Source organism: Macrobrachium nipponense, chromosome 3, assembly GCF_015104395.2.
Source record: "Macrobrachium nipponense isolate FS-2020 chromosome 3, ASM1510439v2, whole genome shotgun sequence".
Lineage (NCBI taxonomy): Eukaryota > Metazoa > Arthropoda > Malacostraca > Decapoda > Palaemonidae > Macrobrachium > Macrobrachium nipponense.
The window spans coordinates 111,046,621-111,062,760 of record NC_087202.1 but is presented as its reverse complement, the minus strand read 5'-3'; the positions used below and the strand labels follow the sequence as shown (position 1 = coordinate 111,062,760).

Below are 16,140 nucleotides of genomic sequence, written 5' to 3'. Positions count from 1 at the left end.
TGCAGTTCTAAGGTTATTTGGACACTTTCCTATGGTGAAAATGATATTCATTACATACATGATCACTACGGTTTGATGAATGTTAGTGTTTTGACTTTCATGGCGAGACTTGAAGGCGAAAATGTCAAGAGATTCCTTCGACATTTCGCGAACAGTTCTTTTTTCCGGTTCATTTAACATTTGAAATAATATATTCAAAGTGGAAGCAAGACATATACTTACAGAAAATAATATTCGCTCGGAATCATGACGTTTTCGAAACTTGTCCTGTTGATGGTATCCACTTCACTGCATTGACTGACATTGTGAAGACAGTGCGTCCAAGGAAGCTCTTTTTGGAAACAGTCGAAGAAGTACAGAATGGACCAACAGAACACCGTTCCACTATACAGCATCAGGATGAAGCATGCGGCTACCATGCCTACGCCGATGCCTGTAGGATGTTGTTCGGTTTTTAAGTGGTTGTAAAGATACTCGTATATGTCCACCGGAATCATGAAAATTTGGAATATGATGAATATAAAGATAAAGGTAGAAGCCACGAAGGAAAGTGAAACACTGGAGTGCTGTGAGATCTTTCGACTGTCAAAAGATCTCGTAACACTCCAGTGTTTCACTTTCCTTCGTGGCTTCTACCTTTATTTATACTCGTATATACATACACATAAGTATACATACATACATACTTACACACACATATATAAATATAAGAGATATATTATTATTATATAATTTATTTATTATATTAATATACACACACATATGTATATATATATAGATATATATATATATATATATACGTAATATATATATATATATATATATATATATATATATATATATTATATATATATATATAAATGTCATATCACATTATCGTGATTCATATACATACATCGAGCTACAAATGTCCTTTAATATCTAATTCACTCTACCTCGGAATTAATATATTTTCATATATGCTTAACTGAAGGGGAATTTTATTAGGCGATAATAGAATTGGCGGCGCCCAGGCGCGAACCCAGGACACCATACAAATCCAGGAACGTCAGTGAAGCTTTTACCCACTCCACCACCACAAGAGGCTACAAATTAATGCCGTCTTCCACCCTCAAATACCTTTCGTGCTCAGGTATTCGCTGATTTGGAGCCATCATTAACCCACCTCGACCTCGGGAGTGTTGTAGTGCTTATGACAGCACATAGCCATTAATATAAGTCATATCACATCATCATGATTCATATACATACATCGAGCTCGATGTATGTATATGAATCACGGTAATGTGATATGACTTATATTAATGGCTATGTGCTGTCATAAGCACTACAAGACTACCGAGGTCGAGATGGGTTAATGCTGGCTCCAAATCAGCGAATACCTGAGCGCGAAAGGTATTTGAGGGTGGGAGACGGCATTAATTTGTAGCCTCTTGCGGTGGTGGAGTGGGTAAAAGCTTCACTGACGTTCCTGGATTTTTATGGTGTCCTGGGTTCGCGCCTGGGCGCCGCAAATTCTATTATCGCCTAATAAAATTCCCCTTCGGTTAAGCATATATGAAAATATATTAATTCCGAGGTAGAGTGATTAGATATTAAAGGACATTTGTAGCTCAATGTATATATATATATATATATCTATCTCATATATCTATAATATATAATTATAATATATATTATATATATATCTATATATATATATATATATTATATATATATATTTATAATTAAAACTATTACGCCACCACCTCCTCTATGCCAAGAATCCAGAAAGGTGGATTTCCCGTAATTGGGAAAGCAACACCAGGGGCAACGCAGGGACCACAGACCTATATAGTTACAACGTGGTAGTTTTAGGGATCAGGCTTTACGAAGGATCAGTTCAGGTATCCAACAAGACATCTAAATGATAGATAGCCCTTCTCCCTACTTGACACAGAGGTGACCTGTAAACCCAATCTTGTTTTGAACTTTGGACTGGCTCTCTCCTCCTTGCTTTTTTTTTTTTTTTTTTAATCAAACTGGTAACGTAAAAGCACCCCAATCAGTTGCCGAAAGAAGACCCATCAACGCTGCCCATCATAACAAAAGCGCAGGGCGTGCTTCTGGGAAGATATATATGGTGTGTGTCTGGGAATTAACATCTGAGTGCCAGTAGACTTTTCCTAATACTAAACCTTTTATTTACATTTCCTTCTTTCTCTCCCATCCAAGGTAATTCTGAAAACTCCTGCTGCTACTCATTTGTGCATTCCTTGTAGTATATTCTAAAATACTGATTGTTCCTTGTAAGAATGAAGTTCAGAGATAGAAGACCCCTTGCTGTCGTCAAGACATCCAGTAAAAGTCTCCCTCCATAGTGCTATAATGGTGATGAGAGAATCTTTCATGTTCTAAGTTTAACAGGAATAATCCATTTCAAGATACGTGTTGTCTCGCCCCTCACTATCCTGAAACCATTGCCGGTGAGAGCGTGCATAAAGAGGCACTAATTCCGTTACCTCATTGAAATCTGGTGGATTGTGTTGCCAATTGCAAGAGTGTCCACAAAAAGCCATGAATCTTCATTCACTACTCATGTTCCGTTGGAACATTTTTCTCGAAGGCTATGCAACTGTCGTGTGATGGTGTTTATTTATTTGTAACATTTGTCCTATTGGTTTTCACACCAGTCAATATTCATTCCATTATGTCACTGGTTCACAATATTCTCACTAAACCCCCCACACATCCCGTGTGTTGCTGTTTGCTTGTTTTGATTGTTGTCATTTGAAAATGTTATCATTGAAAGTGCCCGGCTAGATTGCATACAAGCCCTCATCTATCTTTTACTTACTGTGTGAATAAATTAATTAATGTAATGCATTACAATTAGTCTTCAATGGTGACCTTTGTTTTAAATGTATTTCACTGGATAAGTAATCTGTGTGTATTACATTACATTACGTATTTGGTTGTGGTTAAGTGCCCTTAAGGCCAGAGTTCAATTTAAATAATCACTTCAATGGCACCTATAACCAAACATAACAATATATACTAGTATATATATATATATATATATATATATATATATACTATACATATATTAATTTAATACCTATTTTTAATATAATATTATATATATTAATATATATATATAGATTATATTATTATATATATATATAGATATATATATATATATATATATAGGCAGTCCCAGGGTTATGACGGTGTCGGCTTACGACCTTCCGAGGTTACGACGCTTGTCAATAGACGTTATTTCCAGGGTTACGATGCATGTTCCAGGGTTACGACGCCTACAACGCTCATCTGGGAGATGAAATATGACACCAAAAATGCAAAATAATCAATATTTGAAGGTTTTTTGATGAAAAATGCCATAAGAATGCAGTTTACATAGTTTTCAATGCACCCAAAGCATTAAAAGTAAGGTTTTCTTAGGATTTTTGACGATGTTCCGGCTTACGATGATTTTCGGCTTACGACGCGTCTTAAGAACAGAACCCCCGTCGTAACCCGGGGACCGCCTGTATATATATATATATATTATATATATACGCCTTTTTTATAGAGGAGCGGCGCCAGGAGGGTACAACACTTCGGCTTTACATCAAGTTTTGGGGATGAGGTTGGTAGCTCTACACCCTTTTTCTTGACCATAGGTATAAGGGAAAAGAGCACATGAGAGTACCCTCAAGTAAGGCTCTCAAAGGTGGGGTATGGCAGATGGAAATGGCAGATGTAAAGTGAAAGAATGAAGAATGCAATTTGAAATGAAATGACCAAGGGATAGATATAAAGTACAAACCCTCAAGTACAACAGCTCTAGAAATAAAACAAACCTTCGAATTTTCCCCTTTAACGAGAATGAAAGAGGACTGGACACTGAAGACAATGAGAAAGGTCAATAGAAAAGCAAAATCACTTTCAGACAAAACGAAATGTCGCAACGGCCTCAAGATCACAGGTCACGTCACTCACCTTTGAGCAGAGGAAGACACCTGAATAGCGTTATGGTGCCCAGCGAAGAGTACTGGGCCATAATCTCCTCTAGAACGCACATGGGTATGGCCACCAGTACAATCACGAACGAGTAGATCAGGAAGAACCCCGCTGGTCAGTGCAGAAGGAAGGAGTACAGAAAGGAGAACTTTAACAACATTATTAAAATGAAAATCTAATAGAACCTCTTAGTTGATGGAGTCCTGTAATTCAGGATCTAAAAAAAGGAGGGTTTCCTATGAACACTCATTTCGAAGGAATGATTTCAGGAATCATACATAGATGAGTTTGAATTTTGCTAAAGATTAGTAGATTGCTTGTCAATTCTACTAAAGAATAAACTATAACAGGTGAGATTTCCTCACACTGAGTGAAGGTAGTTTTTTTTCTAAAAATAACTTATTAACGTAAATGCAGAAAATGTGCATTTTCTGAAAATTGCTGTAAAATGTAAAAGACATGACACCCGTACATTATGTGTTAGGGAACAGAACTGACTAAATTATCTTCACGTGAGGAAACAGCTAAATCTAATTACTTTACGTTTTTTGGTCTGTTAACGTAATTCTCTCTCTCTCTCTCTCTCTCTCTCTCTCTCTCTCTCTCTCTCTCTCTCTCTCTCTCTCTTATGACAACACTATTATGTGCTAGGGAACACAAATGTCTAAATTATGGTTATGTGAGGAAAGCGGCTAAATCTAAATACTTTTTTTTTTATCTTTTAATATAAGTAAAGACATCCATTCTCACTCTCTCTCTCTCTCTCTTTTTCTCTCTCTCTCTCTTACGATAACACCTTCCATGTGTTGGTGAACATAGTAAATGTCTAAATTATTATCGTGTGTGGAAAACGGTAAATTTAATCACTTCTCTTTTGCTATTGAAGTGAAGTGCTCTCTCTCTCTCTCTCTCTCTCTCTCTCTCTCTCTCTCTCTCTCTCTCTCTCTTTTACGATAACACCTTCCATGTGTTGGTGAACATAGTAAATGTCTAAATTATTATCGTGTGTGGAAAACGGTAAATTTAATCACCTCTCTTTTGCTATTGAAGTGAAGTGCTCTCTCCTCTCTCTCTCTCTCTCTCTCTCTCTCTCTCTCTCTGCGAAACGTAAATTCAAGTGCCACCTACATCCAGAGTCTTTCCCACTCCATTTGTAAGCGAGGGCGGGCGTCCTGAAGATGGCTGGCGAGGTAGTGGCGAGGTAAAACTGGTGCAGAACGTTCATTATCACGTATTTGAGAATAGGTTCCTCGTCCTTGCTGGATCCGGTTCCAGCAGCTTCGGAATTGGTCTCGGAATCCGCTGTCTTGTCCTTGTTGTCGTCGCCTATCTCTCGACTGTGGTGGGCCTGTGATGATATGATTAAGATTATGAGCTATGTTGTTTTTGTATATTAACTTTCGTGACTCTCGTCTCCAGTTTCAAATGTACCTTCGGAGGCTTGAGTTTTTTTTTTTTTTTTTTTTTAATGAGGTTTGGCTGTTTACTTTTTGTCGATAAATTCAGATAACGAATCTCCCATGTTCATATATTTTGAGTGAAGGAATTCTTTTCAGGTAGAGTAATTTAAATATAGACAAGTCTATTATAAACACGTATTAAAATGAGAAAATGCAAAGATTTAATCCGATTGCCTGCTACCAAAAATAAAAATAAGGATATCTTGATGATTCCAGCATTACTGAATCTATAATTTGTGTGGCATATAATGGAAAACTAAGGACTATTTTAGAATCAAATACACCTCTATCTGCAAAAACGGGAGAACTGTGTGCTGCTTTGAGAATATGACGAGGCAAAAGTAATTAACAACCAAATCTCCGTGAGGAAAAATCGTTCTCTCTCAGAGTTACATTAAACAGAGCACTTCACTTACAAACATGAATAGGCATCGGTAAAACGATGAAAGCATGTAGTAGATGAGAGCTATGATAAGTAGAGACTTGATTACTCGAAAATCAGGGCACAATAAAAACCACGTCTAAACTTCAAGGAAGTTGGAAAACAAACTGGTGTTAAAAGCAATTCACCTTTCGAGAACTCTGATGATAAAAGTTGACGAATAATCTTAAACCATCGCCCGGAAAGGAAATGCTAATTACTCATTAGGATGATGTTCAAGTGTCAAGGAAACCAAGCAAGCAGTCATGATAAATATTAATGTTCGGGGATGACTATTCACCAGGAAGTCATGATTAATGAGAATATGACTCGGTACAAAGGAAGAGATATGACATAACGGATCGCTGATTTTCCTTTTTATCGTCATCTAGATGTTCCTCTTTTGTCTCTTCATTTCCTCTAACGTTCTTGTACTTCTGTCCTCTGCCGGTTGTTTAGTTTTTGTTATAAATTGATATATTGCAATTTGCCAGTACATATCCATTTTCCATTTGTAGAAAGAAATATGGAACTAGAGAATGCTTGCAGGTTGATTAGTTGACGATGTCTTAATTTTGATACAGACTTAGGAAATCAACCTTAATCTGACGCGAGATGCGGATAGCTAACAACCTTGGAGGCAGTGTCAGTTTATAGACCACACACATTAATTAACAATCAGACCTCCTCCAGTTACATGTTCCTCGTTGGACGAGTGATTTTCGCGCTCGGCTACTAATCCGGTGGTCCGAAGTTCGATTCTCGGCTTGGTCAAGGCGGAATCAGAGGAATTTATTTCTGGTGATAGAAATTCATTTCTCGATATAATGTGGTTCGGATCCCACAATAAGCTGTAGGTCACGTTGCTAGGTGACCAATTAGTTCCTAACTACGTAAAAATATCTAATACTTCGGGCCAGCCCTAGGAAAGCTGTCAATCAGCTCAGTGGGTTGGTAAAACTAACATATACTTAACTTTTCCTCCAGTTACAAATTACCTTCTGCCCGTAGTTATAATTGATCAAAATTGTCAAACTGCAATACACTAATCAATACAGAAACAGAGAGAGGACACAAGTACAAGAACATGAAGAAAATGACACCAGCAATGAAGAACAGCTTACTAATACGAAAGTAGATCAGCAACTTTTCAAATCCCTCTCACACACAACAGAGAGAGAAGAGAGAGAGAGAGAGAGAGAGAGAGAGAGAGAGAGAGACTTACTAAAAAGAAAGTAAATCAGCAACTTCTCAAATCCTTTTTCATACACTAAGAGAGAGAGAGAGAGAGAGAGAGAGAGACTCCCGGTTACCGGCTACAAGATACCGACTGGACTCACGGTAAAGCAAAATACCCAGGGTAGGGGAGGTAACATATATATTATATAATTATATATATATATATATATACATTATATATATAATATATATATATATATATAAAAATATATATATATATATAATATATATATATAGGTAAATTCATTTGTGTATCGTGTTTGTATGCTTGTAAATAAATGTATTACAGGCAAAATGAAATATATGTTATGTCCAGACGGATATTTTTCTTATGCCTAAGATATATATATATATATATATATATATATATATATATATATATATATATATATATATATATGTGTGTGTGTGTGTGTGTGTGTGTGTGTGTGTGTGTGTGTGTGTGTGTGTGTGTGTGTTTAAGTGGTTTCAGCTTCCCACGACTGAACGAAGATCTTACCATTTCATTCTTGATGATTCTGTCAAAGTGCTTCGTGTCTGGCTGCACAGATATCCCTCCTATGGTCGCCGACCCCGTGATGCTGTCTGCCTGCATACTGACGAAGGAGATGACGTCGTCCTTTTGCTTGTTGACCTCCAGGAGCATCGTTTCCCCGGCGGGCATCTTGACAAGTTCTGCCGAGGGGTTTTTCGAAAGTACCGGTTGTGAGACGTTTCTCGTAATTTTTATTGAAAGGGGAGTCTGAACGAAGATAGAGCGGTTACTGTTCTCATTTCGATTTATTTCGAGGCGACGTCTTGGTCTTTAAAGTTTTAAACTGTGAGTGAGAGGAAATTAGAATAAACTGATATTCCCTACGGAACGGCACAACTATGCAGCGGGTGTCAGTTAATTAGAGTAGTTGCTACAAAAACAGCAAAGCTGTATCGAAAAATGTATCTCATTTCATAAGATATTTTCGCTCTTTATAACTACGAATTAAATAATGTAACATGAGAATAATAACATTACAAGCAGTGGCAGTATTTTGCTGAAATTCTCAAGTAATTCTTTAAGAAAATGGTGTCACAAAGCAAGAGCGGAAGGGAATTTGCTATTTATGAAATATCGTTTTGTAATTATTATATCTGTGAGTTCCGTTCCCCATGACTGATTACATGAAAGGTCACCGACTATTTTTTTTTCAGAGAGATACTTCAGATACCGCCATCTTCGGTAAAAATCACAAGTGATTCTTGATAAAGCCAGAATAATAAGGCTATTTTTTTTTTCAAGAAGAAAATTGTCAAAAAATGATGAGTAATGTATCAAATGTGGCAGTTATCTGAATCGACTTGCAAACTTTTTTCTTTTTTGCCTGATGCGATTTTGTTTTGCAATATGCCATGGCTGTTGCATTATGAAAATGTAAATAAGGGCAGGGAAATGGATGTACCCAGGCACTGTGAGCTGTTAATATAATCCTACTATATTGGAACTAAAGGTAACGGGAAAAGACTTCATCGCAAAAGGCAGAGCGACCTACCAATTCTCGAAGATTTCCGGGATTTTGAAGTGGCCGAGGAAGACGCGGAAAGTCGCCCACCCCTTGTGGCGAAAGGTTGGACTGTCAGAGCGTTGCTCGCTCTGGAAGCGTCGCTGACTGACGACTGATGATCCAATGTCTCCATCTGTGCGATTATGCGAAGAAGAAGAAGAAGAAGAAGAAGAAGAAGAGTTAGTTCCAAACAATATGGAATTTAGGCCGAAGCCAAGCGCTGGGAAACTGACAGTAAGAAGGTTTGAAAGGCGGAGCAGTAAGTTTGATTGATTGATTGATTATGAAATTTAGGTCTTGAAAACCAAGCGCCGGAACCCATCAGGATTATTCAGCGCCCTAATGAAAATGAAATATATAAATTAGTAAAAGAAATTATGAATATGTGAATGATACAGTAGCAGTAGGAAAAACTCGCAGCTGCACTAAGAAACAATTGTTAGAAAGGGAGAAAAGTCAGAAAGAATAAAAAGAATACGAACGTAGGCATAGCACAAGAATGACATATGTTGCTGCTAGAGTCCGAAGGGACGCTGGTAAGAGCCTCAAGTAATGCCTACAGTGCACCACGTGAGGAGAACTGACGGCACTACTTCCCTCCGGGAGAGTTACTTCAATGGACCATTGAATGTTTAGGTGCTTTGCAGTATCTGTGGGAAAGTTTTTGACCGTGAAATCAAATGAGATTTTTGGCAAGTTAGTCCATTCTCACAAATAGTTGCGTGTTTGCTAAAGTAGAAAGCGTGGACCATAAAGACGTGAAATGAGTTTCCGGCAGCAGTAAATCGTAGTGATTTCGACTTGCTGGTTTTATCTAACAAGAGAAAAAAACTCGCTCTCCTTAGCCGACTCTCGAAATAAAAGTAAATACGGATGTAAAAAGAGGAAAAAATGTAACTGGCGTGTAATAAAACAAAATAAAACAAAAAGCCACTCAAAAGGAATCTTTACAAAACAATCCAGGTTATAAAAAGTTTTTGCCATCGAAAGCATTGTTTTTCAGTTGAGAGAGAGAGAGAGAGAGAGAGAGAGAGTCGTAGGCCATCGTTTAGGCGACAGAATGAGTGGCTTTAATGAAAATATCTAACCAAACTAAAGGCTTCCCCTAAAATATTAATTTCTCTCTTTTCCATTGTATATAACAAATTAAAGCAAACAAGGCGTGATTCGACCTCCAGTTTATTCGGGACACATGCAAGATTTTCCCCTCATACATAAGTTGTAAACATTATATGCTTAACTTTTAATGTAAATCAAAACATGCTAAAATCTATGGTCAAATAGAGCCTTGTTTCACCAAATTATTTATTTTTTACATTTCCATTCTATTAAATAAATCATAGATATCCCATCCTAAAATTCCTGTATTTTAACTCAATGAAAAACACCTTTTTCAGACCTTTTAGGCTCCCCAATAGACCTTTCCTAAACCTCCAACAAGAACAACCACAGCAGCTAAGTAGTTTGCACGCTTACTCCCAGAGTAAGCGAGAATGAAATAAAATAAACGTTGTGTTTCTACCCTATAAACCTCCAAAGATTGGTGATACGGTTGGAGCAGATTGTCTCACTGGCGAGAAAACCTCCCTGGTATTTCACATGTCGTTATGCAAGCACATTCGCTGGCGTTTAATACCAATAAATAATTCAGATTCTTTTTTACCAAACCATAACCAGCAGTGCTTACAAACAGGCTTGGAGTAATTACATACTACCTATGCTTATGTCAATTATAATCAACTGTCCTATTATCAAATTAAAGTTACAATTACAAGGATGGAAACATACCAAATACAATTATAATTATAATGACTCAGTTTTAATTACAGTTACAAATACATATCTCCTATTAGTTCAGCAATTATATTTCGTACACCTATTCCCACGGAACAAAATAAACGAAATGCAGACTGAAAAAACCTACAAGACCACTAGTATAACTTATTTACTTGTAGGTATTTACATAGCATTTTTCATAAAAGTCGAATACTTTCAGGCCCTAACTGTGGTCTTTTCTCAGTCAGACCACCTACACATCTCTTGAGAAAGGGCCACAGCTAGATCCTAAAAGTACTCGAGTTTTAAGTAAAATACTATGTAAATACTTACAAGTAAACAAGTTATACTGAGTAATCTTGTGGGTTTCTTTTTCCATCTGCAGAAGAAAACTGAAAAAAAAGTTTTTGTTTGGTTCAAAATGCAGACTGTTGCAAAAAGGAATGTATACGTGTTTGGTCTCCTTTTAAAATCAATTTATGCCGCAATTGTAAGTTGTAACTTGTAAAAGCTTTAGTACAAATACAAAAAAGAAACATATATTAAAAATCTTAGACCTCCTGCAAAAATAAAACTGAAATACAAAACTCGAACTGTAAAAAAAAAAAATTGAAAAATTTAATTGCAATTACAATTACAATTAAATAGAAATAAAGATTTACAATTTCAATTACACTAAAATGTGTAATTAATTACATTTCACTTAAATTACAATTACAATTACTCCAAGCCTGCTTACGAGATGTATCTTTGTACGCTATTATTGCTACAAAGCCTGTGCCATATGGTCGGGTTACTTTGATTAAGTTACCGAGTTAGAAATGCAATACTGTTCTACATTCGGTTTTATGGACCTGAAATATTAAGGACTAACGAAGCTCCACATTGTATTTGTGTATGAATAAATCTATGTATAACAGACACACACACGCATATATATATATATATATATATATATATATATATATATAATACATACATATATATATACTATACATATATATATATATATATATATATTATATATATATATATATATATATATATATATATCAGATCAGATTTGGGGTTAAGGTTATAGCGGGAAAGGTTGTTTCAGTGCAGCGGTACTTGGTATAACCCCGAAATAATGACGCACAATATCAGGGTCGTTTGTACTTGTCAGATATATTGTTTGCCACTGCCATGGCCGGTAATAGGAATTTCAGGGCCTATTTAGATAATGATAGAAATGGCTATCATTATCTAATGTCTGATATAAGAATGATTTTCAAAGTGAGAATTTTCTGGTAATATACTATGCATAATAATGTGAAGAATCATACTTCCTCAATCTTCATTTCATAATTTCGGTAGCAGTTTACTCCTCTTAAACGGTTACTCTGGCGCGGTGCCCCCCTTAGGCGCTGTGCCTAATTTGATCAAATTGGTCAAATAGGCTTCAAACCGGCCGTGGTGGCGCGAAATGTTGCGTGCTTACATTTCTTATAATAACCTTTCCGTTGGTTTGTTATGATGTTAACATTGTTGCTTTTTATGTTTGCCAGCACTGGGAATATTTAACAAGTTGACATGATATCTGAGCACCATGCTCGTTATTCAATCATAGTCTGTTTTCGTTGGACTTCCGTGTCTTGCTTCTGATTGGTCAATTTATTTGAACTGTAACATTTGGTTGGTGGTGAATGAACTGCATGTGATTCCGGCGTGATATCAGATGTGGATATTTAGTCACGTAAAAAATTAAGACTAAACAACAAATACATGAAAAAATGATGACATATCGTTAAAAAATTCTAGTGGAGAAGAAAAAGTTCATGGGAAATGCTTTGTTCCTGTGACAAATGCGTGTTTGACAGTGGTATAAAAATATATCATTATTCACACGCTTTAAATTTTTTTTTTCTGATATTTTTTAAATCGATATGTGGCAGCTGGCTGTTACATTCAGACAAATTATATAGCGTTAAAACTGATATACTCCCAAGCTCAAGTAATACCTTTCTGGAAGTTTTTAGTGTCCTCCAAAAAGGAATGTTCATTTCCAACTTATCGATGATTTTCTGCTATTGAACTACGGAAACCACATCGCTGCATCTGTGCACATTCTTACGATGCGTCTGCCCTGCACAAAACACGAAATAAACACTCATCGGTAATCTACCACGCAAACATCATAAATAGGTTGAATACAAGTTACCGACTTATTTGTAGTTCAAAGCCAGCACTGGCCAACGATTCCTTCTCCGTTTACGGTCGCTGATATATTTTTCAACTTGTTTTTGATAAATGTGCGGCAAGTTAGCGACGTTTGTTTAAGCCGCACTCTTAAGCTTGCACGCACTATAGTACCCAGTGCTGGGTTTCTTATCAGCACGAGCCTGTGCTGCTGAAACTGCAACGCAAAGTACTGTTCCCTGTCAATTGTTTACCAACTGATGGATGAAGTTGGGTCATATGGGCCAGCGCTGGGGCCGGGCAGCATATTCCCAAACTATAACCTTGTGCCGAACCGTCCCTGAAAAAGCGGGACGCCACATTTTAAAAACTAACCATAGAATCTTCTTGAAAATAATCTGCTTACGTTTGCTACACCCAATATCCTGGCCATTTATTTCTAACCTACCCAACCCAACCTAACACAACCTAACGTAGTACCAAACCTTCCCAGAAAAAGTGGGACGCCATATCTTAAAACCTAACCATAGAATCATCTTGAACACAATCTCTTTGTTTCCTACACCCAAATATTCCAGCACAGTTACTTCTTAGAGCTAACCCTTAGAGCTAACCTAACCTACCAAGCCAAGCACTAGTAGTATATATCTCGGGAATTTGCGCCGGGTAACCGAAATGGGTTAAGATTTTTGTTCTTTTCATATTTCTTCTTTTCAGGTGATGGGTCATTTGTTTCACCGCCCTCCTGTAAAAGATAAGAATCTCGCTGGTCTCGATAGAGAGTTGAAAGGTTGGCGATAAGACAGACAAAAGGATATCAACAAGCTGATAAGAAAGCTTAGTATGCTCATTAAAAGCTTCACATAGATGTAAAAAATTTTTTTTTTCTGGGAAAATATAACTGTGGAATAACAAGTGATTTACAAAGTTGAATCCCGATCTAAAATTATTTCTTGAACAGACAGTTTCTACTTCTTACTACGGCATAGCGTAGCTACTACGCGATAATAATAATAATAATAATAATAATAATAATAATAATAATAATAATAATAATAATAATAATAACAATAATAATAATAATAATGTTATTTAAAATGAGTTTTTAATAGCATCTTCAATGTGCAACACTGAAAACATTCCTGTCTATAAAAAAGCCAATAAAACTCACTAGAGTTTAATTTATACTACGAAATGTAATAGTCGTTGTTATATTACTGTGAACGAAAGTGCTGAAATGGGCCAAAGACCTCCCTGAAACGAAGGACTGTTTTCTGACTCCAGGAATTGCAAATTCTTTTTTTGCATCAGAGGATAGATTTGCGTCTCTTAATGTTTTGACGGACCTCAGCAAGAGAATATTTGAATACAAGGTGAGGGAAATGGGTGAGGCAGTTCAGAGAGTAATAAATTCTTTTATCTGGCTTTGAATAAGATTTAGAATTCAGTCGAAGTCCGATTATTTTAAGATTAACTCTGCCTACCACACACGTCAATATTCCGTAATTCCTTGGCCTTTCATTCGTCGATATATCGGGTCTCGTAATATAAACAGAGAGAGAGAGAGAGAGAGAGAGAGAGAGAGAGAGAGAGAGAGAGAGAGAGAGAGAATCGGTCGGAATGGGAAACTGAAGTGGTTTTCATCTAGATCTGATGCTTATGCTAGAGCGAAGTCACCAATTATTCGACCTAAAGAAGCGAGGATTAGATAACTGACGGCCAGCATTTTTCCAATGACTAAGCAGCCCTTGTGAAACTTCGTAATTATAATACTATCAGTAAGAAGACTGTAAGTACATCCTGACCCCGATACAAAGTAGAGTGTGCGATGACACGTTCCTTTTCTTTTATTGTACCTCCTTGTATATTCTCTCTATTTCATCTTACTTTTCATCCTCTTCTAACAACTGATTCATGGTACAACTGTAAGGTTTTCCTCATGTCACACCTTTCAAACCTTGTACTGTCAACAATTTCCGTTTCAGCAGTAAATGACCTCATAGGTCCCGGCGCTTGGCCTTTGGCCTAAATTCTATATTCGAATTAACAATTCAAATGGAACGGTAATCGGAGCGCTGTTGGTCCGTGCCCTGTTATCATTCCTTTCTTAGAACCCAACCTACATTTCTGGTTGCTTCTTGGGTACCTGACAACACTGACCTACAATTACAGAAGTGTAACAGTTAATTAATGGTATTTTCGAGAGAACCCTTTGTCCTATCAGCTGAAACAGATAGCTTTCGTATTTGTGGGTACGACTTCATTCTTTTTTTTTCTCCCGGGTGATTTTGAAACCTTGGCATTGGAATTTTTAAGACCCTCATTCAAGTGGGCTAACTAATCGCTTCAGAAATTCGACTGTTCAAGCAGAGGCGTATTATCTAAGAGTTAACATTAACAGAAAACAGAATTCTTGGAAATGTCTATCAAGGAGTCCTTTCTTTTCATGCTCTTACAAAACAGGTTGGACAACGGTCGTATTTTTTGAATTCCATCTTTATCATAATCCGCCTATTAACCAACGATATTTTTTATAGCAGTTGATTCCGTAACATTTATCATGCTGAACTGATGAAAGGCTCCGACAGCACTGCTGTCGCCACATAGTTTTTAAGGTGAACCTGTCGTATTTTCAGGTATTTTCTTGTTGTGTAAGACAAAAGTGACGCGGAATTTCACACTGAGCGATCCTGTCCTTCACGAAATCCTTTCTATTATTATTATTATTATTATTATTATTATTATTATTATTATTATTATTATTATTATTATTATTATTATTATTATTATTATTATTATTATTATATTGTGATTCAGAAGATGAACCTTATTCATGTGGAGCAAGGCTCAGGGGCCACTGACTTGAAATTCAAGTTTCTAAAGATTATGATGTTCATTGGGAAGACGTCAGAGGAAGTAAAGGGAAATACAGAAAGAAGAGATCAAACTTATTTACAAATAAAAAAAATTCTAAAAAGCACTATCTGAGTTATATAAAAGCTTAGAATGAAAACGAGGTTTACAACAACAACTGAATTACATTTATACGACCTGTTATAAGATATGTACTTTGCAAGCACAAAAATATTACCTTGATCGATGAAAAACAGTAAGGCACAACAAAATGGAGGTGCTTAGGTGAACATTTATAGCTTAGGTGACCCTTAAGGTAGGTAAGATAATTGTCATATGAATCTACAAGCAAATGTGCAGAATTCTCTTCTTATATCGGTCACGGAGGTTATCCATATCTGCGCAGAATTCTTCACGTCCGAACCTGATACTCCATTTTTCGTGGATATGCCTTTTCGAGCAATAACTTGAACGATTTATTACGATATTTGCGCGAAATTATATAAACACTCACATCTCTCTCTCTCTCTCTCTCTCTCTCTCTCTCTCTCTCTCTCTCTCTCTCTGTTATTAATCATGAAATAATACTCATTATTTCAGGAATTTTGGTTTTATTTCTGTGTGACTTCAAGAAATAATGATTTACTTTGTAAATGGCTATTTTCTGTCAAGC

At 36.5% G+C, this 16,140-nt stretch overlaps 1 protein-coding gene across 9 annotated transcripts in view; it reads right to left on the bottom strand.

The window, feature by feature from the left end:
• The window catches only part of LOC135221957 (sodium-dependent noradrenaline transporter-like), a 399,359-nt gene that overhangs the window by 16,928 nt on the left and 366,291 nt on the right, over positions 1-16,140 (bottom strand). For 7 of the 9 annotated variants that reach the window (XM_064260008.1, XM_064260007.1, XM_064260006.1 and 4 more), the window contains 5 exons: positions 8,649-8,793; positions 7,622-7,797; positions 5,131-5,350; positions 3,982-4,113; positions 223-433 (listed from right to left, as the gene is read on the bottom strand). In XM_064260008.1, the coding sequence (XP_064116078.1) occupies positions 223-433; positions 3,982-4,113; positions 5,131-5,350; positions 7,622-7,797; positions 8,649-8,793 (884 nt within the window). The remainder of the gene's footprint in view (positions 1-222; positions 434-3,981; positions 4,114-5,130; positions 5,351-7,621; positions 7,798-8,648; positions 8,794-16,140) is intronic. The other 2 variants (XM_064260013.1, XM_064260012.1) reach the window with 1 other exon arrangement.